This window comes from Monosiga brevicollis, genomic scaffold (assembly GCF_000002865.3).
Source record: "Monosiga brevicollis MX1 MONBRscaffold_21 genomic scaffold, whole genome shotgun sequence".
In the NCBI taxonomy this organism is placed as follows: domain Eukaryota; class Choanoflagellata; order Craspedida; family Salpingoecidae; genus Monosiga; species Monosiga brevicollis.
This window is the reverse complement of record NW_001865058.1, coordinates 548,940-572,047: the sequence shown is the minus strand read 5'-3', so window position 1 is coordinate 572,047 and position 23,108 is coordinate 548,940. Positions and strand designations below refer to the sequence as shown.

At 55.3% G+C, this 23,108-nt stretch overlaps 5 protein-coding genes across 5 annotated transcripts in view; 2 read left to right on the top strand and 3 right to left on the bottom strand.

The window, feature by feature from the left end:
* The window catches only part of MONBRDRAFT_38210 (uncharacterized protein), a 2,848-nt gene extending 2,731 nt beyond the window's left edge, over positions 1-117 (bottom strand). The window contains exon 1 of the mRNA XM_001748149.1: positions 37-117. Coding sequence (XP_001748201.1) covers positions 37-46 — 10 coding nt within the window. The 5' untranslated portion in view covers positions 47-117. The remainder of the gene's footprint in view (positions 1-36) is intronic.
* A 3,714-nt stretch (positions 118-3,831) lies between these two features.
* On the bottom strand, positions 3,832-6,423 carry MONBRDRAFT_27787 (uncharacterized protein; the record flags this gene model as incomplete). The annotated part of the gene is made up of 12 exons (XM_001748148.1): positions 3,832-3,928; positions 4,013-4,108; positions 4,188-4,282; positions 4,371-4,638; positions 4,730-4,825; positions 4,900-5,040; positions 5,151-5,280; positions 5,382-5,517; positions 5,655-5,752; positions 5,840-5,918; positions 6,000-6,135; positions 6,290-6,423. 12 exons carry the CDS (start codon positions 6,421-6,423, stop codon positions 3,832-3,834), a joined length of 1,506 nt encoding a protein of 501 aa, XP_001748200.1.
* Positions 6,424-7,870: 1,447 nt separating this feature from the next.
* MONBRDRAFT_27786 (uncharacterized protein) lies at positions 7,871-13,828 on the top strand (the record flags this gene model as incomplete). The annotated part of the gene is made up of 16 exons (XM_001748225.1): positions 7,871-9,487; positions 9,654-9,857; positions 9,985-10,053; positions 10,175-10,260; positions 10,355-10,496; positions 10,601-10,647; positions 10,740-10,838; positions 10,931-11,087; positions 11,111-11,206; positions 11,229-11,488; positions 12,014-12,129; positions 12,326-12,376; positions 12,476-12,933; positions 13,090-13,244; positions 13,332-13,524; positions 13,601-13,828. 16 exons carry the CDS (start codon positions 7,871-7,873, stop codon positions 13,826-13,828), a joined length of 3,978 nt encoding a protein of 1,325 aa, XP_001748277.1.
* A 513-nt stretch (positions 13,829-14,341) lies between these two features.
* On the bottom strand, positions 14,342-16,408 carry MONBRDRAFT_38208 (uncharacterized protein; the record flags this gene model as incomplete). The annotated part of the gene is made up of 4 exons (XM_001748147.1): positions 14,914-16,408; positions 14,726-14,811; positions 14,524-14,581; positions 14,342-14,392 (listed from the first exon to the last, which is right to left on the bottom strand). Coding segments are annotated over exons 1-4 (1,599 nt in total), but the record flags the coding sequence as incomplete, so codon positions are not given.
* A 1,297-nt stretch (positions 16,409-17,705) lies between these two features.
* MONBRDRAFT_10475 (uncharacterized protein) overlaps positions 17,706-23,108 on the top strand; it is a gene marked incomplete at both ends in the record, with an annotated part of 11,249 nt that continues 5,846 nt past the window's right edge. Inside the window, 11 exons of the mRNA XM_001748224.1 lie at positions 17,706-17,842; positions 17,945-18,250; positions 18,403-18,685; positions 18,845-19,061; positions 19,394-19,497; positions 19,773-19,930; positions 20,055-20,202; positions 20,716-20,837; positions 20,921-21,024; positions 21,114-21,213; positions 21,907-22,435. Coding sequence (XP_001748276.1) covers positions 17,706-17,842; positions 17,945-18,250; positions 18,403-18,685; positions 18,845-19,061; positions 19,394-19,497; positions 19,773-19,930; positions 20,055-20,202; positions 20,716-20,837; positions 20,921-21,024; positions 21,114-21,213; positions 21,907-22,435 — 2,208 coding nt within the window. The remainder of the gene's footprint in view (positions 17,843-17,944; positions 18,251-18,402; positions 18,686-18,844; positions 19,062-19,393; positions 19,498-19,772; positions 19,931-20,054; positions 20,203-20,715; positions 20,838-20,920; positions 21,025-21,113; positions 21,214-21,906; positions 22,436-23,108) is intronic.

The following is a 23,108-nucleotide window of genomic DNA, read 5'->3' as shown; positions in this document are numbered from 1 at the left end:
GGGGGGGGGGGGGGGGGAGAGCAATGCAGCGTCCAACCCATAGCATATCAGGATCCGTCCGAGGACACGGGGTTAGGTAAACCTGGACACTGCTTGTTTTCTTCTTCTTCTTCTTCTTTTTCTGGGGGGGGAGGGGCGCAGCGGGGGAGGAGGAGAGGGAGGAGGAGAGGGAGGGGAGCTTTGCTGGGGGTGCGTACCTCAGCCAAAGCATCAAAGGCATGAGGCAGGTTGCTCTCTTTCAGATACTGCAGGACCAAGCGCACGACGTCGGCGCTTTCCACCTCCATCTTGCGCGGCGACCGTCGTCCTCTTCAAGACCACAAACCGCTCTCTCCCTGCAGCCTCTGCCAAGCACTGGGCACGCAACCGATCCCTCAGCTCCAGGCCCCACAGCGGCGACACAACCCGAGGCAGCAGAGAGCAGAGACTGAGAGAGAGAGAGAGAGAAGAGAGAGTGTGTGTGAGAAGAGAGATGGAGAGAGAGAGAGAGAGAAAGAGAGAGAGAGAGAGAGAGAGAGAGAGAGAGAGAGAGAGAGAAAGAGAGAGAGAAAGAGAGAGAGAAGAGAGAGAGAGAGAGAGAGAGAGAGAAAGAGAGAGAGAAAGAGAGAGAGAAGAGAGAGAGAGAAGAGTCAAGAGAAAGATGAATTGGTGAGCGAGAGGGGGTTCTAAGAGATACTGTGATTAACATCACACTTCAATCAATCCAAAGCGACACAATAGTCACACTTTACCTCACACACACACACACACACACACACACACATACTCTCTGTCTCTCTGACATTTGGTCTCTCTCTCTATCCTTCTCTCTCTCTCTCTCTCTCTCTCTCTCACACACACGAGCGGAAGAGAGAGGAAGAAACGGCAGCGCGGGAGCAGTGGCAGCGCCGGAGGGCTGGCCCATGATCTTATACGGTTGTTTGTGGAGAAGACACTTGCACTGCATTTTGCATTTTGGGTACGTGAATGTGAGACAAGGGAGTCTGGGGTTTGAACACATCGTGATGGTGATGATGATGGTCTGGGTCTCACCCCGTTGGTTGCTCCTGAATCGGTGGCGGCAGTGACTGGCCGCTGGTGTGCCCGAGCGGACGGACGGAGCGCCACGCGTGTCGTAGATCCACCCCACCAAGGCGCTTGCATCATGACGGAACGAGTCTTCTTCACAGGGCTGAAGACGCAGTACCCGCAAAGTATGTCGCGCCGTGCGTGCACCGGTCGTTCTAGCCAGCTTTTGTTACCCCAAGCACCGAACCGAACCATCCGAGAGCCCAAAGGCTGCTTGCACACACACACACACACACACACACACACACACACACACACACACACACACACACACACACACACACACACACACACACACACACACACACACACACACACACACACACACACACACACACACACCCGTTGACGCGATGCTGTTCCCGTGTAGATGCGTTTCGTGAATTTGCGCGCAGCTTGGGTCGCGCCCACAAGTTTGAACTTTCCCCCTCCTTTGCTTTTGTGGTGGGTTTTGCTACCACATCGCCACTGGCCGATCAAGGCGGCCAGGCCAAGCTTCGACATGATTGAACGCCACGCCGGCTTAGCCTTACCATTGGCCCCGTCATTTTTTTTTTCCTTTAGACGTACGATGTTCAAGATGCAGAGCGCATTGCCAAAAAGAAAAAGGTCACCTTTGACAACTCAACCCTGAACGTCAAGGTTAGGCCCCTCCGCCCCTAGCCCCATCCCACCCACATGACCCTCTGGCCCTTTTTTGCTTGGTCGTCAATATCAACTCAAGTTCCATCCCAAACTTAATTCAACCCATCTCCCGTTCGCCATGCCGCAGATCTCACAAAAGACAGGCAAAAAATCGGATCGCCGCCCAGCTGTCATCGTTCCAGGAGGAGGTCACATGCGCGCTGCCGACACTGCTGCTGCAAAGACAGCCCTAAATTCAGCCTTGCCGACCCCTGCTTCGGCAACCAAGGGCAAGAGGTCAATCTTTGATCGTCTTGAAGCCCCGCCAACAGCAGAGCGCCCTCCACCTGCCAAGGCGCCAGCCTCCAAACTGCGGGGTCAGCAATCCCAAGTCACCCCAAAGGATGCCGACCAGCGCCGCTCCTCAGCACGCGGCAATGCACGCAGAGCCATTGCCGATCCTGATGTTTCTCAGGTATCAGATGACTCACCTTCGCCGCCAGCGGTGCGGCGCCGCACCTCAGAAGCCCCGGAAAGCACCGCCCGGGCGCCGGAGCGCCGGCTCGTGGGCTACCAACCCAAAACACAAGCACGGCCAGAGACACCGCCGGCATCCAACGGTCATGACACCCACGGCACACGACCTTCCTCACGTCCAGAATCAGGGCGCAACCCCGGTTTTCGTGTCGATCTGCGAGCGGGCACAACGACACCCACACCAAAGCCCATGCCTTCCACCGACTCGGAAGTCATTCGCCGTCCTTCACACGATGGCCCCACTTCAACTCGCGAACGTAGTCCCGCCATTTCTTCGCAGCCGCGTGCACCCAGCCGGGAGCGGTACCCCCCTCAAGTCGACCAGCCGCGTGCCCCCAGCCGGGAGCGGTACCCGCCTCAAGTCGACCAGCGCCGTCCACCCAGCCGGGAGCGGTACCCACCTCAAGTCGATCAGCGCCGTCCACCCAGCCGAGAGCGGTACCCACCTCAAGTCGACCAGCGCCGTCCACCCAGCCGGGAGCGGTACCCGCCTCAAGTCGATCAGCGCCGTCCACCCAGCCGGGAGCGGTACCCACCTCAAGTCGACCAGCGCCGTCCACCCAGCCGGGAGCGGTACCCGCCTCAAGTTGATCAGCGCCGTCCACCCAGCCGGGAGCGGTACCCACATCAAGTCGACCAGCGCCGTCCACCCAGCCGGGAGCGATACCCACCTCAAACTGAGCAGTTTCGCCGCCCATTTGAAGGGGATCCTGGCTATGGTGGTGATGCACGCCACGAAGACCGACGTGGCGATGAGCGGGGTCGACGAGGACCTCCTCGTGACGGCCCATGGGATGTGCAGCCACGATATGAGCAGGGCATGGCGCCTCGGCGCGCCCCAGGCAGATTTGAGCGAGATCCCATTGCCCGGGAACCGGCCTATGATCGTGACATGGACCGTCGTGGTGGCATGGAACGGGCTGATCGTGGGCCCGCTCATGGCCGAGCGCCATATGATTCAAGAGGGCCGCCTGGGCCCCGAGGTGGGCCCCGTTCACCGTCGCGAGAATCCATCCGGGGTCGTGGAGGCCGCTCATGGGCGCCTGAAAGTGATCGTCGTGACCTTCCTCGCCGTGATCGGTCGCCCTTTCCAGCCCGCGAGGGTGCTGGGCACGACTCACGCCGAGCGCCATCGCGCAACGAACTTCGCAAGATGGAGCGAGAACGACGTCGACTCCGCAACGAGGCGCGAGCGAAGCAAGTTGATCCTCTGCCCGTGTATGCCGAGTCGCGTTTGAAGGCGGAGCGCGAGCAATGCCTGCAAAAGCTACACTTACCCATTGCCAAGCCAAACTAGTATTTCATTGGCACTCGCCTGGGCAAGTCCTTGAGTGACTGGCTGTAGGACTATGCGCGACAGGGGCGCGATGCTGTCTGAATTCGAGCCAAGCAGCCTCCCTTGCCTTTATGGAAAAACCAAAAGGAGGCGTACATCAGAGTTTGATGGGAAATGCCTCGTCTACTTTTATCCCTTGCACAATCAATCAGCCAAATATATCAGTCAATCCGTCAAATAATTCACACGTCAATTTGCCCCAGCAGACCCTCAACTGACAGCTCGGGGCTCTTGGAGTCTGGCGGCAGAGTACCCTGACGATGTCACTACATGTTTTGAATCTTTTGCAACATAACAATGGCCCCGATCTGGAATGCCGATAGCACAGCCGAAAGCCACAGCAACATGGCCTGCGCCGCTTGCCTATGTACGGAGGGCCATGAATGAAGGTGCCACAGGTTTGAGGCACGGCGGCGCTGACGGGCGAGGGAACACTCGAGAGCTTACCCGATGAACGCGGAACGATCCGGTGACGCGCGGTCATCGCTCTCGGTAGCATTGAGCGTCGAGATCGAGGACCCTGACGTGGCCGGCCAACCAAGCCTACAGAGTACAGCAATGCAGTTGGCGACGGGTCACCTTCAACCAAAGTTGCGCGGCTTGCAGGAAATTGCAAACGTACTTGATCAATGCGATGGCGGCCGGCACAAACAAAAGCGTGGCGGGGAGCAGCAGCTGCAACGCAACCACAATGCTGTACTGCCAGACATGTTCCACCTGTTGTCGTTGGGAGCATATCAAACCGTTATGCTGTGCGGGGCAAGAACCAACGCAGGCCAGTTGATGATCCTCGCAAAACGCGAACCGTTTGTTGAATCTGGCCAGCGCGCACGGTTGCGGTCGGCGACGCGGTTGATGTTTTGGTCTTGGCTTTTTTTTTAGCCTTCTTGCTTGTGGATGCGGTGCTCTCGTCTTCTTGTTCAACGTGGTCATCTTCACCCTGGCCCCGCAAGAGAGCGGTGCCTTTCTCAAAGGCCGAGTTCAGATAGTATTGCATCGAGGGACGCAAGCTGCCAAATTGGCTTGCCAAAGCCAATAGGGCCAGTGTTGCCCGCAACGCGATCAAGTCTGACCTACGTATGCACAAGCAAGTTCAATGTTGGGCGCTCGGCGTCAGGGTACCAAAGGCTTGTGGTTGCACAGCAGCGAGTGCTAGGCACGCACGTGGCTAGTCCTTGTTGATGGAGGGCATCGGCGATAGGTGTGAAGAAGGTGAGGCAAATGCCCAAGGGTGCCAGAAGCATGGTAATGGGACCAGTTCTAGAAAATGTCCGAAACGGCGTCAGTGTTTATAGTGACTTGCAGGAGCGAGAAATGGTCGGGGTGCAACTCACTGGTAGAGAAAGGCGGGCTCAGGTACGGTGCGAGAGAGCACGAAGTTGCGGGCCAAGCGAAGGGCAGGCAGGGCAAGGGCTGCAGCCAGCACACCTGCCATGGCGCTGGCCAGGAGCAAGATGGTTCGCAGATGTGTACGGCTAAAGCACGCATTGAACAGCACAATTGGGGCATTGAGCTGCCGGGCCGCGGACAGTATCGGGGCATACGAGATACGTATAACATGTGTAGGAAACAGGCGAAGACAGACCTATCGGCGGGAGATGGACGAGAGACAATCACGGGGTCACTGGCTGGAGTAGGCAAGTTGTCATCCGAGGTGGTTGGGGCTTGAGCAGCACTAATCTGCTGCACCCATTCAAGCTCCCATAAACCGTATTCTATTGCCCGATGAGCCACCGGGTGAGGAGGTACCGAAGCGGTGAGAAAGGGTAGAGGTTCGAAAGAGGATGCGGGGCAGGGTGTGGTTATGAAAACGGACCTTCTTCAAGGGGAATGTCAAAGAGATGCCCCGCGGTAAGGCTGAGGATGAGGGTGAAGAAGAAGACGAAAAACCCCGAGGCCAGGAGCAAAGAGGAGCTGCTTTGCCACAGGAGGCGGACCAGCGTGTTGATGCACTGGCGCAAAGCCGAAGTGAGGTCAGAGAGTCACGGGCACGCGGGTCAAGCAGGCGAGGTGCATCAGCGTTGTGCATGAGCCCCGCCATCAATGAATGTGGGAAAGCCATTCAGCATTGAAAGAAAGCAGGACATACGTGAGCACCGGTGACAGCAAGAAGGATGACGAGTGCGGAATAATTGGCGGTGGAGTGGGGATTGATCCAGCTCATGGTTGCCGAGACGATTGGCCCCACTGGAAAGGTTGAGCAGGGTGAGTGTCAGGCGCAGCCACGCCCTGATGCTTTGATGAATGCAAAAGAAAAACGGCGACGAGACTCACCCAGAGTGGCCAGGAGAAGCAAGAAAAGCTGGGACAGATGGTCGGCAAAGTGAAGCTTGGACCAAGAAAATGGCGTAACCTAGGGCAAAAACGGCGGAGCTTGGCGGTGAGTAGGTAATTGGTTCAGCAGAGGGGGTGAGGCAAGTGGAGAAGACGGCACCTTGACTTGGCGAAGCTGGAGGTCTGAGTTGGTAGGGATGCGAAAGTCCTCGACAAGGCCATCAGAGCGAGTCGTGACGGGTTTCGAGCTGAGACGAGCCAGTTCGGCCGTCTCAGGGGTCACGGTTCGTACCAATCTGTGTTTTTTTTTTGTTTTTTTTTTATGTTATCCAAAGCACATCATTGGTGTGTCAGAGTCGGGGCGGAGGCGAGAAAGGAGAGAAAGGAAAGACGGTGCGGGGCAAAGGGGGCCAAAGGAACGTCAGGGAGCGTGGCGGTCATTGCACTGACCCAGTGTACACGGCTTGGACAAAGGGGTAGACCTTGTTGACGCGTAGGAGAACAAAGATGGGGAGCAGGACGAGCATGAGTGGTCGCAGCACGTCTTGCACGGCCACGGCCGTAGCTGTTGAGGTCAGTCCCATGATGGACCTGCCATGTGGTCAGTCAGTCACAGCAAACAGAATGTGAGCCATATGCCTGGAGCGCCAGCTAGTTGCTCAATGCCTTGACACCCAGGGGATTTTGACGCCTCAGACCCGCATCCCAACCCACCTGTATCACCGCAAACGAGAGCGACGGGGCTTTTGGGGGGGCAAACGTCGACTTTTGATCCAGCCCCGACTGGCTTTCCTCAGCACTCTGAAACCTTGAGCACAGCAAGAGAGCGGGTCAACATCAAGCAAAGCATCCCATGAGCAAGCAAGTGTTCAATAACCTTGGGTCCCCACCACATGCAACCCACCTGCACAGTCTTGCCGAGCAGCAAAGCAGGTTCGCGTCAGCGACAGTGACTGAGCGGCACTGCCACTGCCGTTGTCGAGGAAAAATAAAAAATGAAATTTTAATTCTTAATTTTTTTTTAAATTTTAAGAGAGAGAGAGAGTTGTGTGAGAAGACAAATTAATTTTAAGGATATGGTTTTAAAGAGCTAAAATGATAATATGTCCTGGGAAATAAACTTTTGGCGGGATAGCACATGTACAAGCTGTGATTTGTGGTCTCTAGGGCTTACTCCACAAAGTCAAAGTTTCTCTGACGCTTCAACCAAGTTCGAAGCGTCTCTCTGATTTTCCCTTGTTATTACATCGAGATCCAAATACAAAATCTCCCCTCTCTCTGATCATCTACCACCACCAGACCCTCCCCTCTTCAATTCTCACTACTCCCCTCCCACACCTCTTAAGAAAATTAATTTTAAAGGATATGGCTTAACTTTACTAAGTGTTAAAATGATAATTTATCCTGGGAAATAAACTTTTGGCGGGGCGGATACAAGAAGCACATGTACAAGCTGTGATTTGTGGTCTCTAGGGCATACTCACAAAGTCAAACTTTCTCTGACTCTTCAACCAACTTCAAAGCGTCTCTCTGACTTTACCTTATAATCACAACAAGATCCAAACACAAAATCTCCCCTCTCTCTGATCATCTACCACCACCAGACCCTCCCCTCTTCAATTCTCACTACTCCCCTCCCACACCTCTAAAAGGAGAGAGAGAGATCGTCTGGTCTCTCTCTCTTGGCTGGCGGTCCTTGTGATGCTGGATGGAGGGCGCCGCGCTCATTTGCTCATTTGCCCGCTGCTGCTGCTGCCTGTTCATGAGCAGCGCTCGCGGCATCTTGCCGTTGGCCTTTTGCAAGTTTGAGGCACTGGCGTCGACTCTTTTTTTTTATTTTTTTTATTGCGGGTGGTGGGGGAAAGAAGGTCAACGACTTGGCACGAGTAGACCCCGGTCCCCTCTTCGAAGACTTGCTCCTCACTCTTCATCACCGCGGCCCAGTACCTGCCTTTCCTGCGGCTTGCGCCCACCGTTTCAGCTTCTGAATTTGAACCCCCCCCCCCCCCCCCTTTTTTGGCGGCGGGCAGCATGTTTAGGCGTGGATCACGCGCCAAAAACGCTGCTGCTGCCGCCGCTGCGGCTGCGGCGGCGGCCGGGGCGAGTCCCGGAACGGCCCCTACTGCTGGCCCCGTGCGCAGTGCCAGCATCTCCCAGGGCCATGGATCAGAGGTCGGCAGTCCCCGCCAAGGCGCTGGTGCCATGGCACAGGGGCCGGCAGCCGATGAACCTAGCCGCAGCCGCTCCGTGAGCGTCAGTACAGCCGCCAGCGCTGGCTTGCCGTTCAAGGCCAAATTCTTCGGCAACCTCAAAATCTCCAGTCAATTCAACGATTCTTCCCTGAACGAGGCCATGCTTGAGTGTCGCTCCATGGCCAAGGAACCCCTCAAAGTGTGGATTGACGTCCGCGACGCCGACGTTCGCATCGTCCACCGCAAAGACGACATGATCATCGGTACCCCCCTCGCCCTCCCTTACATTGCCGAGGTCAAGGTCACCACTGCCGACAAGAAGTTCTTTGTCATTGTCTATCGGCAAAACGAAACTCACCTCTGCTACACCTTCAGTGTCAAGGAGAAGGCCCGTGTCATTTGCGAAGCCATCCTCAACAAGCAGGGCCTCAACAAAGCCGCCGCTGACTCCGCTCCCGAACTCAAGTCCGCTTCCGACTTTGACCGCCCCGCCAGATCCAGCTTCTCAGCCGGCAGCAGCATCCGCCGTGGCCCTTTACCTGGCCGTCAATCCAGTATCCGCCAACTCGGTGGTCGTACCATCTCGGGTGACCTCAGTGGCCGCCGCCTCAACATTGACGTGGCCTCGGAATCCTCCACCGATCACGCCAACGACGTTCCCTTGGCCGGCCGCACCGCCTCCCCTTCCACGCCCACGACCCCCAGCTCCCCGGCGCCCGGCACCCCCACAACCCCGCGCACACCCTCCGCCCCCGAATTCAGCCGGTCTCGCTCCGGCTCCATGTCCTCCCATCACCCCACCGAGAGCCCGCTGGCGCGCCACACCTCCGCTCAACAATCCATGCGTGCCGGGCCTCCGAGCCGCAACCGCGCCCTTGCCTCCCAATTACGCCACGGCTACAAGGTGCAGGGTTATTACCTCGGCCATGAACTGGTCAATGCCCTTCGAGGCAAACACGTGTGCCAAGACGCCATGATGCGCAACTCCACACGCTGGCGCGAGCTTCAACGCAGGCGCCCCAACGAAAAACCTCGTGGCATCGTCCTCACCATCACCGAAAGCCTCGTTCACGCCGAGGACATGCAAGCCGGCACCCCACTCTTTAGCCATTTCCTCAAAACAGTCTCTTTCACCTGTGTCGCCCTCCAAAGCCCCGACCGCGGCGACGTGTTCGCTTATATCCGCAACGACGACAAAATCGGCCACGTCCAATGCCACCTCTTCCAGCTGCGTTTTGGTGACGGTGACAAACTCACCGCTGCCGTGAGCGAGGCCTTTCAGATCCTCAGTGAACAAAGCAAGGCCCTCGGTGACGATCCGTTTCGTGTCACCGACCAACGCCGGGAACCCGTTCGTGGTGAGCTCTTTTACAAACAAATTCACCGGCGCGACCTCAAGGCCATCAAGCAAATTGGCGCCGGCCAGTTTGGCGATGTTTGGCTGGCCAAACAAAAGGTATGCGTGTCCACTCGCGAGCTCGATCCCTTGCTTATCGGGGTTGCTGCAGCCCGTTACCCACACCTCGGTTCCATACTCGCGCACGTCGAAGGCCCGACGCCTTGACTTACAACCCGGGGCCATCTCTGACACCCCCCACCCCTCTTTTTTTGTCTTGCCATAGGTCGCCCCCGGACAGGGTGAGGGTGGTAGTGATAGCATCACACGAGCTGTCAAACTGCTTCGAGGCGCTGCAAGTGCTGCCGACAAAGAGGAATTCTTGCATGAGGCTGAAGTCATGCTCGAGCTGCGCCATGATCACCTCATCCGCATCATTGGCGTAGCTCTCCAGCAGAAGCCCTGGCTCTGTGTCTTGGAGTACATGCAGGTACGTCATTATTTGATCATGCGTGCCAACACATCTCCAAAATCCAGACCCAATGGAACATCCTAAAGCGAACGTGCTCACAAGCGATGCCCCACCACCACCATGCTTCCAATGTGTGATCCCACAGTATGGTGACCTGCGCTCAGTCCTCATGGCCTGCAAGGAAAAGGGACTTCAACTGCACCTTCACGAGATGGTTTGTCGTGTCTTGACTTCCGCGATGCCGCTTTTCCACCAAGTTCGCAGCTGACCCCTGGCCCCGGCTGTCTTGACTCACCTCTATGCCTATGAACATTCGCTTTCTTGCCTTGACTCAGATTGTCTGGTGCACGCAACTGGCCAAGGGCATGGCCTTTATGGCCGAATCGCGAATGGTCCACATGGACCTGGCTGCTCGTAACTGGTTTGTGGCTTGCCCATGACAAGCGCCTTGTAGTCGCACACCTGGTGGAGAGAGCCGTTGCTGTCTGCTGCTCACCACACATGCCATTTTGCAGCATGTTGGCATCCAACAATGTGGTCAAGGTGGGCGACTTTGGCCTCACGCAGCGACTGGATGAAGGCCACGATTACTTTTTACTTCGAACTCGCCTCAAGCTAGCCCTGAAGTGGTGTTCACCCGAAGGTCTTGATGAAAAGGTTTGTTTCAGCCTGCTTCCCCTCACAGACAGACTGTGCTGTCGATATCCCCCACTGGGCCATGGCATCATTGCTCACAACCCCGTCTTATTTGGGTATTGCAGATCTTTTCCGAGGCATCGGATGTCTGGAGTTTCGGCGTACTCATGTGGTCAGACCCGCTCTTGGTTGCATAACAGTTGTGGGGCAGTTGTAGACGCCAACTTCTGTGTGTGACATCTGATCGACTGGCACCATCAATAGGGAAATTATGATGTATGGCGAGGCTCCCTATGAGGAGATTGAGCTCCGCGACGTGCAGCGTTATGTTCGCGAAGGTGGCCGGCTGACACAACCGCCCGAGTAAGTCATTGTGGCAAGCTCAGTGCTCATCGGGGCGGTTCAAAACTCATGCCACCCTGCTCCGTTGTCATTTTCCTTCTGGTGCCACTTAGCTGTCCTGACAAGACATTTGCGGTCATGAAAAAATGCTGGAATTCGGACCGTCGCACTCGCTGGACCTTTTCAGCCCTGCAGCGCATGCTGGACGGCGAGCTTCGTTTCCTCAAGCCCCCGCCACCTCGTGATATCGGTGCTGTTTTGCACAATTCGGTACGGTACATGCTTGTGCCCAGCTCAAGAAGATGATCATCTGCACCTGGGGTTTGCCTGGTTTTGCTATTCTCCGCACAAACACCATCGCACATCTGAGCTTTTGCAATGGCGCTGTCGTACGTTTAGAGCACCTTGAAGCGGGGCGCCAAGCTCAGCCTGGATGACTTTGAGGCCGGGCAAGAGTCGACGGATGATACGCCCGTTGCACCAATGCAACATCGGTCCGTGTCCATACGCCAGACAGACACAATGGAATCACGACGCCGCAGTCGCACATTCTCTGGCTTGGACGAAAGCCAAGCCCGCGGCGTGGCACCGGCAGGCCTGAGCGACGCCGTACAAGCAGCGCGCAACAGCTTTCGAAAGGCCAGCTTTTCTGCCACGGCCGAGAGCCTAAAGTGAGAGCTTTTTCTTGCAAGCGCGCCATGCCATTCAAGCGCCGCACGCGTCGTCTTGTCTCGAATCTCCAGTGCTTGTGCTTGCGTGGGGAACATGGAGATAGTGCTAGGGTTTCTTGTCTAGTTGTGATTTGATGGTCTTACTTTCTTTTCTTTTTCTTTTTTTCTTCTTTCTTTCTTTCTGTTTATTTTTTCTTTTGCTTTTTTTTTGTGTGTATGTGTATGTACCCGGATGTATGCATGTATGTATATATGTGTGTTATTGTACTTGCGGCACCGACGGCTTTGATGTTGTGCTATCGGGACGCCATCGACCCCCGTGTTTTTTCTGGCCTGCGTCGGTGTGAGATCCACTCTGCGTGTCGTGATTGTTGAATTTGGCCATTCCCCCCTTTATGTTTTTCGAAATACATTGTCATTGCCATGCCTTTGTTGCGCCCCACCATCCGGATCGCTTTCCCCCCAACGACATGATTCACGAGCCATATGCGTGTGCCCGCCTGGTTGGCCACGCCATTTTGTCAGGGTCAACTCGGTTTCGCGTGAGAATCCGCTGCAAAAGCTGCAACAGAGTGCAGATGCAGAAATGCACAGCAGGAGGACAAACGGCATTGACGATGATGAAGAAGAATTCGATCAACGTACGCCGACAAATTCGCTCAGTCCATCACAGAAGAAGGGAGCAAAGGGGGAGCTTGCCACGATGCCCATTCAGAGCCATCATGATTCATACTCGTATTTTCGTTCATGCTTCTTCCTCGGTCACCATCTGTGATTGAACTTCTTCGTTTGCTTTACGACGGGGCGAATGTTTTGCACTGGTATGTGTGCATACAGCTGATTCACACAAGTCTGCTGCCACACCGGCGGACATGTCGGTCCTGGCCGGTACGTCCTTGCTGTCCGTTTATACAACGCCCACGTCCATAGTCAGCGCACGATAGCCTAATGCACTCCTCTGCTTGGCAATCGATCCTGTCCTATCAGCGGCCCTGATCGATGATGAAGAGGACGCCTTTGCGGGCTTTGGCCATGAGGATGGCCAGGGTGCGAACATGAAGGCAGTGCAAAAGTTGGGCCACACACCCCCCATGCACCGACGTCTTCCTGACCCACACTCACCACGAGGAGCGCGGCGCCCTTTGGCTCCCAAATCCCCAGCCCCCGAAGCCTTTCGCACTCCTCCTGCGTCAGCATCCGAGCCGGGGCTATCAGAACACACCCATCGCCACCTCCCTAATCATCCTCAGACGGCTTCGGCAACGCGGTCCCCTGCTGCGTCCTCGCCGGCCCGGCCATCAATCACCACTAAGCCCGGGCATCAAGCGGCGCCCATGAGCACCACGGCATCTGCGGATTCCCTTGAGCATGACAAGCGCATGCTCACGCTTAATCGCCGCAAGAAAAAGGAGCAGGATTTGGCTCAGCAGGCCGAGAAACTGACGGTGCGTTCTGTTCACCGATGCAAGCACGGCGAGGCACCGACTCTGACATGTGCCCCGCTGAGCCCGCTTGCGTTGACGAGCGATTTTCTTCTTCGTCTTCTTCCTTTTCACTTTGTTCTGCCCGATTGGGTGTGCACTCTTTGAATCATGGCGCAGTTGTCAGCTAAGGCGACCAAGTCCTTGTCCTTGACCAAGGGTATGGGTCAAATGCTACAAGAACAAACGGCAGCGCAGGACCCCTTGAGCAAGCACAGCCGAATCTACGAGGCACTCAACCCCAAGCCACTTTGGCGACAGACGGTGACAGAAAAGTATGTGGCATATCGAGTTGATATTGCAGGTCGTGGTGTGTCGGTTCGTGCACTCGCTTGCCTCTGACCCAAGCATGTTTGCTCTAGGCGGCAAGCAGACGAGGAGCGTGTGGAGCTGGGCGCTGTCGGGGCCGGCAATAGCTATGTGTTGCAGGCAGCCCTCGATCCGGACGAGCCAATGAGCGTCCCTGCTGCCGATGAGACGTTTCAAGGCTTTTCCGAACCGGAGGAGGACTCAGATGAAGAGGAGGAGGAAGAAGTTGAGCGAGATGAAGAGGAGGTGTGTGCATTTGTTTTTGCTGCCCCAAGCTTTTTGAAAGATTGACATGAGTCTGACGGCCTTGGGGTGATCACAGATCAACTTTGACGCTGATCTCATGGCCATGTTGGAGCGCAACCGCGAAGCGCGTGCGCGTGAGGAGGCGGAGCGCCGCGCACGCTTGAAGCGCGAACACGAGGAAGCACAGCGCCGCGAGGCGGCTGAGCGTGAAGCCATTCTAAGCAAAATTCGAGCGCAACAGGCCGAAGAACGGGCTCAGGAGGTGGGTATCCCCCAGGCTTTGATGCGCTTTTTGTTTGTTTGATGTTTTCAAACAAAATTCACAACCTGGTCACCCCTGGTTGTTTTTTGCTATGCAGGAAGCCGAGAAAGCCCGGCATGCGGAGGTCGCGCTGCAACGTGCTTCGGCCATGACATTTTCCTTTTCTTGGAACTGACTTATCATCCGAGCGATACGCTGGTGTGATGAATGCCTCGAGGTGTTTAGATCACCAATTGATGAAAGGGAAAGCTAACCGGAGTCAAGTCGCAACCTTGCAACATTAGCAATTGGAACAGAGCCTCGGTGGTGATGGTATGGGAAGGTGTGGTGTGTGCCACAGGCCACTGCTGGAGGTTGATCACAAACGACAGCGCAGATCGATCATTCCGAAAGCGCGCGCAATGCGCAACACTAAGCTACACTGGGTGGCGGCGCAGCCGCTTAAAAGGATCGGACTTTTTTGGTGGCTTTGGCGGTATGTGCTCGGCCCGCGCGTTTTGCGATTGGCTGACGAGGAGCCTTTGGTTGAGCTTGTCTTTTGGGCGAGCGAGCCTGGTCAGTTGGCAGGGGCTGCACATTGCCTTTGCGATGGCGATGAATCAGCACCTGGCGTGTAAAGCGGGACAAAAAGAAAAAAAAGAAAAAAAGGCATGAGCGTTTGAAAAGCGTTCAAATAGCGTTGGTACCAACGGTACGACGGGGAGGATCATCTAAACGCGAGGCTTGAGGGCCAATACCTCAAGCTCATGGGCACGTTGCCGATCCTGCTTGGATACGAGGTTGATGACACTTCCCCTGATAAGAGCCACAAACGCGCGCGAGCGTGTGAGCATGAATGAACACAGCAAGGGTGAAAAGTTTTTGTGTGGACGTCTCTGACGCAGAAGGAATGTCATGAGCGGGTCGGAGTGTGGGGCGCGTGGTGACAATGACACACACCTCTTGCCAGCGCGGCCAGTGCGGCCAATACGATGCAAGTAGGCATGATCGGTCTGTGGGAGGGTGTAATTGACGACCAAGTCAACCTGGGGAGGCATGTGCGTGGCGGGCACAGGCAAAACGGTTGGCATGAGCACGGGTCTCGGGGGTGAGGAGGGGGTCGGGAGTTGGCAATGCCAAAAAGGCACCTGGGGCAGATCAAGACCACGGGCAGCAATGTCGGTGCAAATGAGGATGTTTACGCGGTCCTCTTGAAAACGGGCGAGTTCAGCGCGACGGGTGGCCTCGGACATGGTGCCACAAACAGCAGCGGATTGGAGGCCTTGCTCTTTGACAAATTTGACGGCCCAGGCCAGCGTAGTGGCGTCGGGGACAAAGAGAATCATGGCTTGCCAGTCGGGCTGGAACAGAATACTCTTGAGTTCCAGGGGTTTGACGTTGGGGCCTTTCAGCTTGCGAAAGGTGTGGGAGATGCGAGAAGGGAGGAGGTGAAGGTCGCGGGTGCCGGCGAGTTCGATTTTTGGCCAGTGCGTACGAAGGCGTTCGTATGCGCCCGAGGTGATGGTGGCGCCAACGGCGATGAGTTGGAGGGAGCCTCGGGCCGGTGTTGGGTTGGCGGGGGACGCTTCAGCCGGTGGGGACCGGGACGGGGTGTGCTGCTCACGTTGCTCAACGTGGCGCCAGAGCGGGGCCAGGTCGTCGGCAAACTCACGGAGAAGAATGTCCACCTCATCAAGGACCAGTGTGGTCATGTACGATGGGTGTAAACGCTGCTCGACCAAGAGCTGTTGGAGGCGACCTGGGACGCCCACCAAAACATCAACGCCATCCTGCAGGTGGGTGAGGGTACCGCTTTGGGTAGCGAGACAGGCTTGGAGGCCAGAGGGCCCGGCACAGAGCTGCTGTGCGTGATCAAAGATTTGGCGGGCGAGAAGTCGCGTGGGAGCAACAATGACGGCGCGCGCTTGCTGGGGGCCTGGGGCGCCGTGGGCTTCACGCTGAGCCAAGAGGCGGGACAGCACGGGAAGGAGGTAGGCCATGGTTTTGCCCGTTCCTGTTGGGGCGGCCAAGAGAAGGGATTGGCCGTTGACCAATCGTGCGCAGGCAAGCGTCTGAATGTGAGTGGCCTGGCTAAACCGGTAAGACTTGAGAGCATGGCGGACTTCCGGGTGGATGGGAAGTTGTTGCAGGCTGTCGCCTTGGCTAAAGATGCTGCGCCCAGACGTGCGTAGGGTGTTGCTGACGCGTTTGATGGTGTCGGGTGTTCCACTTTCACCTGGGTTGAGCCATCTTTTCCACCGCGGCGCAGGTGCAGGCGACCCCGCCTTGCCCTTTGATGCAGCTGAACGCGTCTCATTCCCATGTCTGCCCGTTGGGGCCGCGGCAGCCGGTACGTCTGCGGTCGGGTCCTCGGGATTCCAGGCCGACTCTACCCATCGCGGCTCGCGCGCACTCAATCTTGCTGTAAACAGTCCCCGGCGCACCCCCCGAGCCCCACATCCCCAAAGGGATAGTCGCCTCGCAACATCCGGCCCCTGTTCAATCCATTCGGTGCCCACACGCACCACCGCATGCGCCACCCGCGCTGCCATTCTCGCGATTTCCAAAAACTCTCTCTCTCTCTCTCTCTCTCTCTCTCTCTCTCTCTCTCTCTCTCTCTCTCTCTCTCTCTCTCTCTCTCTCTCTCTCTCTCTCGCGCGCGCCACGAGACATCAAATGTCTGACATTTATATGTCAGACGAAATGACCTCATTCAGAGAAGATGTAGTGATCTGATTAGAAGATGCAGAAGGTCAATTTTATACCACGTATTTGTAATATATTACGTGTAGAGAACATGTCGCATATCGGTAGGATGTTGCAGAATGGGGTCCGCGTTATCATGTTACTAGGGATGACTGCGCGTCTTGATGGCGGTCGGTGGGTGGTCCTGCCCGTCCACGTCTGCCCCGTTCCTCGGTCAGCTGTCTCTCTCTTCTGGATCGCTCCAACACATACACACACTCTCCCTCTCCCTCTCCGTCTCTCTCTCGATTGCCCCGATTGCTGTTCTCTTCGCTCCTCCCTCCCGCTCGTGTGTGTGCGTCAGCGGTCTCCGCCCTCCCTCCATACGACACGAAATTTCAACGCAGAGTTGATGCCGTAGATATCGAGGATATTGTTGTCAGATAACACAGTTTGTGTATAAAATTATCATTATTATGAAGTTTTGAATGAAGCATCAGTGTTGCTTTTTGTACAGTTTATCAAAGATATTGCGGGGCGTAAACGGACTTATATCCAAGGTGTTTGATGTTATTGTGTATATGCGTCTGTGTGACAGTCAGCGTTGTCCGCCCCCTCGATCTCTCTAAACTCTCACTCTCTCGATCTCAACCTCTCTCTCTCTCTCTCTCTCTCAACCTCTCTCTCTCTCAAACTCAAACTCTCAAACTCTCTCTCTCAAACTCAAACTCTCAAACTCTCTCTCTCAAACTCAAACTCTCAAACTCAAACTCTCTTTCCTTCTCAAAAACTCTATCTCAAAAACTCTCTCAAACTCACATCTCTCTCTCTTAAAAACTCTCTCTCTTTCAAACTCTCTCTTAAACTCTCTCTCTTTCAAACTCTCTCTCTCTCAAACTCTCTCTCTCTCTCTCTCTCTCTCTCTCTCTCTCTCTCTCTCTCAAACTCTCTCTCTCTCTCTCTCTCAAACTCTCTCTCTCAAATTTTTCGTCGCCGACGTTGCGGGCGGACCTTTCGGTCACGACGACGCCTCGGGGCTGCAGTTTCCGCTTCTTCCACCCGTCTTTGAACGGCCAAGCGGCTGGATCTCCACCACTCTCTGTGATCGATCCTGGCCCCCCGCCCCCCCACTTTTTTTTCCTCGTTGTTGTTGTTGTGCTGGCACAAATAATCAGCATCTGGATGCGCTGAACGTGTGTCGTTCTTGGTATGGTGGCGCGATTGCGACTCGGCTGGAACTGTTTGGACACACGGCATGCCTGCGCTGCCCGTTCTCATTCTTGTCGCTGCTCCTCAGAACCCAACTTCAATCATGGCCGAGCAACACATTGAGGCAGTGCAGCTCGACGACCTGGCCGCCTCGCAGGATGTTGTCGTCAACGTCAACTTTCGGTGCGTGTTTCCCTCCCGCCTTTGTTTTTTTTTTCTGTTGGCTCAAAGGTCACCCCTCCTCTCATCAGTCGCCTCACCTTCCTTCTGTTTGGGTTGAGACAGTGAAAGTCAGACGGATGACACCCTCGAGCGCATGCGCCAACCCGATCCGGCTGGTCCCCAAGGGTCGCAACACGACCACGCCCCGCCCTCCTACAACCCGGCCCCGCGCTACATGGGTGACGATTCGACCACGGGCACAGGTACCAGCCACAGGCCCCGGCAACCCAAGTTGGAAAAAGGATCCTCAACCACAACTCACATCGACATGGTTCCCATCTGCCTAGAACTTACCTCGGCCGAGCGCGTCGAAGATCCGCTTTCAGAGGATGAAGAATTTGCCGGCGCCTTTCACGACCCCCGCCCCAGGTTAGGCAGGCTTGATGCGTGGTGTGCCACAAAGTCATCACAAGCTTTTTTTTTATGCCCTTGATGGGTTGAACGCCGAGCGTTGTTCCCACCGGCCAACCTCAAATCAATGCCTCCTTTTCCCTTCCCCTTAACCCGTCCACATATGACAGCAGTCATCGGTTTCGAGAACTGGTCGCGGGCATGCCCAGCCGTCGCCCGGGCATGCAAGAGGTTCAACAAGAGCTTGCCAACCAAAAAAGCTTGCGCCGGCGTACCGATTTTAGCCTGCGCCATCTGGACTCGGAAGTGCTCGAGCTCCTTGATCGCAGAACAAGCGAGGCCAATGACTCGGCTGACTTTTCGCGGCGGCTCTCCGCCTCCATCCGAGCTCGCTCGCACCGCAACTCCTCCCAGACCATGCGCCGCAAAACCCAGTTTGATGCAGAGCTCGTCGTATGTTAAACTACCCTCCTCCTCCCTTCTATACCCACACGCAAGACTATTCATGGAGGAAGGCGGCAGCACGAGTCGTTTGTTCGGCCCTCACCGACATGTACATACCTCATTGCCTATGCAACGGCCAATGACCCCATCATTTATCGCCATTGGTAGAAACACATTGATCATATCAAGCAAGAGCCACGCCGCATGAGCGCCAAACTCAATGTCTACCGGTTTGTTCTGTCCACACCATCGACTCCTGTCGTCGCCACCATCCACATCCTTGACTGCTCTCTGACACACCCCTCACGTGGCTCCCCGGCCCGTTCAGCGACGAACAACACGAGCTTGAGCAAAACCTCGAACTTATTTCGGGCTGGCAACTCTGGTGGGCCACAACTTCCATCGTAAGTTGGACTTTTTTTTTCTTCTTCTCAGTTTCCATGTTCAAGTATTCTGCCGGGGATCTGGCTGCATCACAACCACGCGCTTACACACAAGCGTCTCCTCATTTTTTCGCGTCTCTGTTTAGAAATGGCGCCACTTTAAGGAGGAATTTGGCATGTTTTTGCGCAACCTTGAAATTTGGAACAAGGACATTAAGCACCTCGAAGGTCACTTCCCCGGTTCCTTCATGACTGCACATTTTGAGCAAATTCTTTCATCCTCTTTCTCACTTTGCAAACATCACTCGACACGATCCCTGCCTTTGGCCTTTAGGCCGTCATGGTCAGGCCGTGGGTACCTACTTTCGCTTCTTGCGCTCAACTTTTATGCAGAGTCTGCTTATGGGCGTTCTCTACGCCGCCTTTGTCGTCATTCCAGTGAGTACCTGTGAGTTCTACCACCCCTTGTTGCTACCCCGTGCATCTCACACACCAAATTGGTCGCTGCAGTACTCGCTGGACTATGGCTTTGACAGTCAACATGACTTTTTGACGCCGGCCATGGAGCGTTCCTTCGATGCGGGCACGGTGGTTTTGGGTCTCTTTACCGGTGGCGTGCGTTTCTCTCTGCCAGCTGTGATCCAGTCCTGTCCTGCACCCATCATCGTGCATTCGTGATCTCACCTCTGCCGGATATTGCTGCACTCTGGCAGGCGTCCCTCAATTACAGCGCTTACTTCATCGGCTCGTATATGACTGAAACCGAGTACGACAATGCCGAGGAGTTTGATGATGGCTACTACATCCCCTTGGCTTACATCCTTGTCACAGGCATCTCGATCCTGCTGATCATTCTCTACATTCTTGTGCGGTGCGTGCGTTGGCCCCACGTGGCAACCCCCCTAACACACACACACGGGTCGAGTTTGCAAGCGCTTGGCATAAGATGATGGCTCACGCTTTGCCCTCGATCGGGGGTCAACGCCTGATTTTAGCTTGGCAAACAACATTTACAACATGACCAACTACGTCGACGAGGGCCAGACCCCCATCTCGCAGATTGTGTTTACCGGCTACGATCACACCGTATTTGACCCCCTCTCCGTCAAATTACAACGCGTCGCTCTGCGCCGCCTGCTCATGGTGTGTTTTGGAGAAACGCCTTGTTTGAGTTCCGCCCCTCTTTATCGTAGCCGGCCCTGCGCAAATCTTTGCGGTTCTCATCGAAGCCACCCCGTGTGCGATGCTTGATAACGCTAGGAGCAAGTCTTTGAACAGGAATCGCGCGAAAAGCACAAGGAGAAGGATCACAAGACCATCATGCTGAAGCGTCTTGGCATTAACTTTGGTGGGTAATGCTTGCAGGCCTGACTTTCGTTTTGTGCTGTACAGCAAGCCACCGTGCGCGCGCGCCCCCCACACTCAATGTCAACAACCGCACCTGGTCTCATTTCTCGTTTGAACCATATCTGAAGTGGTTTTGCTGATTTTGGTGGCCAGCTTCTACGCCATTACCGAGGCCGTCGCAGCGTTTGCCGATAGTACCAACTCGGCCGAACAGCTCGTTCCCTCCATCATCGTGAGCATTTTGAACCAGGTACGACCACTTGAGCGTTCCAATCAAGTGGGATCTGATCTTTTGTGACCATAAATTAGTGTGCTGACGTCGCGGGTGTACACGCTTGCCCAATCAAGGCTGTGCCCATTTCCTTTGAAATCTTGGCCCGGAAAGAGGATTGGCGCACGCCGCTGGAAGGCATCCAATGGACCATTGGCCGGTGCGCTTCGATTGTTGTCATGATGCGCGCGTGACATTGCTTGGGCGGTACTCTCACGGCTCGTACTGCTGACGTTTGATTAGGAGCATCATCTTGCGTATCGGCAGTCTCTACGCATTTTTCTACACCTACTTCATCAATCGCGGCAATCGCATGTGCTGGGAAACCTATGTCGGGCAACAAGTTTGTAAGTCTTGAATTTGGGCCGGTCCACGCCGAACCGCGAGTCAACTTCCTAAACGACCATGCCTGAAACGCCGGCCTTTGACCTTGTAGATACATTTGTGGTCATCAACTTTATCGTCGAGATCATGACTTCGCTTTTCATCGACCCTGTGCGCAAGGCCCTTTACGAGAAGACGACCTGGTTTCGAAAGTGCGTACGCAGCAACAGTGTATCGAGTGTGTTCCGAGGCGAGCGCGCAACTTGACGCTGCATTGCTCTGGCCGTCCTTAGGTACTTGCCGACGGCGCGTTTCCAAACAATCAAGTGGTGCGTTTGCCGAACTTCATCTTTGCTGGCAGCCGCACTCGATCACTCACATGAGGCTTTTGCTGATATGACAGTACTTTGGAGCTGATGTGGACGCAGGCCATTGTGTGGTTTGGTGCCTTTTTTTGCCCTTTGCTGCCGTTTTTGGCCGCTGCCAAACACCTGGTTCTTTTTTACTGCAAGCGTTTCTCCACTATGCGGGTGAGTCCTACGGACCTTGGGGCACAGCAGGGGCTCCTGAACGCCATTCTTCTGCTCACTGTGGTCTCGGGATTTGCTCGCTTGTTTGATCCTTTGGTTGCTTTTGATATTTTGCTTCAACTCGCAGTTTTGCGCGCCGCCAGAGGTCGCCTTTCGTGCCACTTACAGCCTGGGCACGCTCATCTCCTTCATGATGCTGTTTACAATGCTTTGCATCACACTCCCTCTTGGTTACAGCATCACCCAGTCAGTCATGCGATGGAAAAGGATGCGGCGCGCTTGCGACTTTGTGCATGGTGGACCAGTATTGCTCACGCGCCTTGGCTGTGTGTGTGTGTGTGTGTGTGTGTGTGTGTGTGTGCGCGCGCGCTAAAGGGTTGTGCCCTCGGGCTTTGAGATGGACAATGCTGATCGCTGGATTGAGGCTGGGGCGCTGACGGGTGCCACCTGTTCCTCAAACACGCACACGTGCGCAGACTGCTTGGTGGAAGACTTCAATGCCTCTGAGACTGTGTGTTTGCTGCAAGAGGAAGGGCCCTATAGTGCGGGCGTGGCAACCACGCTTGGGGAGCTGTGTGCTGTGTGTCCGTCTGGCTGCGGCCCCTTTCGACATCAATTGTCAGCCATGACAGTGCTGTTGGACGAGTATGCGACCTGGCCTTCGCGCGTCAAGCAAATTTTTGACTACATGGGGACTGTGGCGTTTGCCATGGTCATCATCTTCATGCTCGTCACTTGGATTCTAATTATCAAATCCCGTCTATCAGCCGAGCGCCGTGTCATTGCGCGCCTTCAAGTGGAACGCGACATGGAGCGCCTGGATAAGCGATGGATTTTGCGAAAGTTTGCCATCACCTTTGAGGCAGAGCAGGGCCCCAACTTTGAGAACATGGGCCGAGGCCCCGTGTAAACCCCTTGCATTATCGGGCCATAACAACTGCGTCTCATTCGTGGTCGATCGTCGATGCGTCGGGGCGCCTCTACTCGACCTTTTAAACGAGTATTCAAGAGTTTTTGGCAGAGTCGAGTGTGGCCAATTCAACCGTCTTTACTTGTCAATGACAATCCAAATCCCCCGGCTGCCCTGATTCAACCGATGAGCGGGAGAATGGCCAGTCACCCCTCTTTTGAAATCTCTTCTCTCTTTCTCTAAATCTCTCTCTCTAAATCCTAAAATTCTCTCTCTCTCTAAATCTCTCAGTCTCCATTTCCCTCTCTCTCTCTCTCTCTCTCTCTCTCTCTCTCTCTCTCTCTCTCTCTCTCTCTCTCTCTCTCTCTCTCTCTCTCTCTCTCTCTCTCTCTCTCTCTCTCTCTCTCTCTCTCTCTCTCTCTCTCTCTCTCTCTCTCTCTCTCTCTCTCTCTCTCTCTCTCTCTCTCTCTCTCTGAGCTGCATTTGCCTGCGACTTGGCGGGTCTGCTGCACTTCGTGGCCGGTGACTGGGCGGGTCTGGTCTTCGTGGCTCTGGCATCTGAATGGCATCGAGGCACAGTGGGTGTCAGTCTGATAGCCTTCCTCTTGAGTCCCGGGGCTTTTTTTTTCCTCCTGCTTTCTACTTGGCTCTCTAGCTTGCGTGCTGG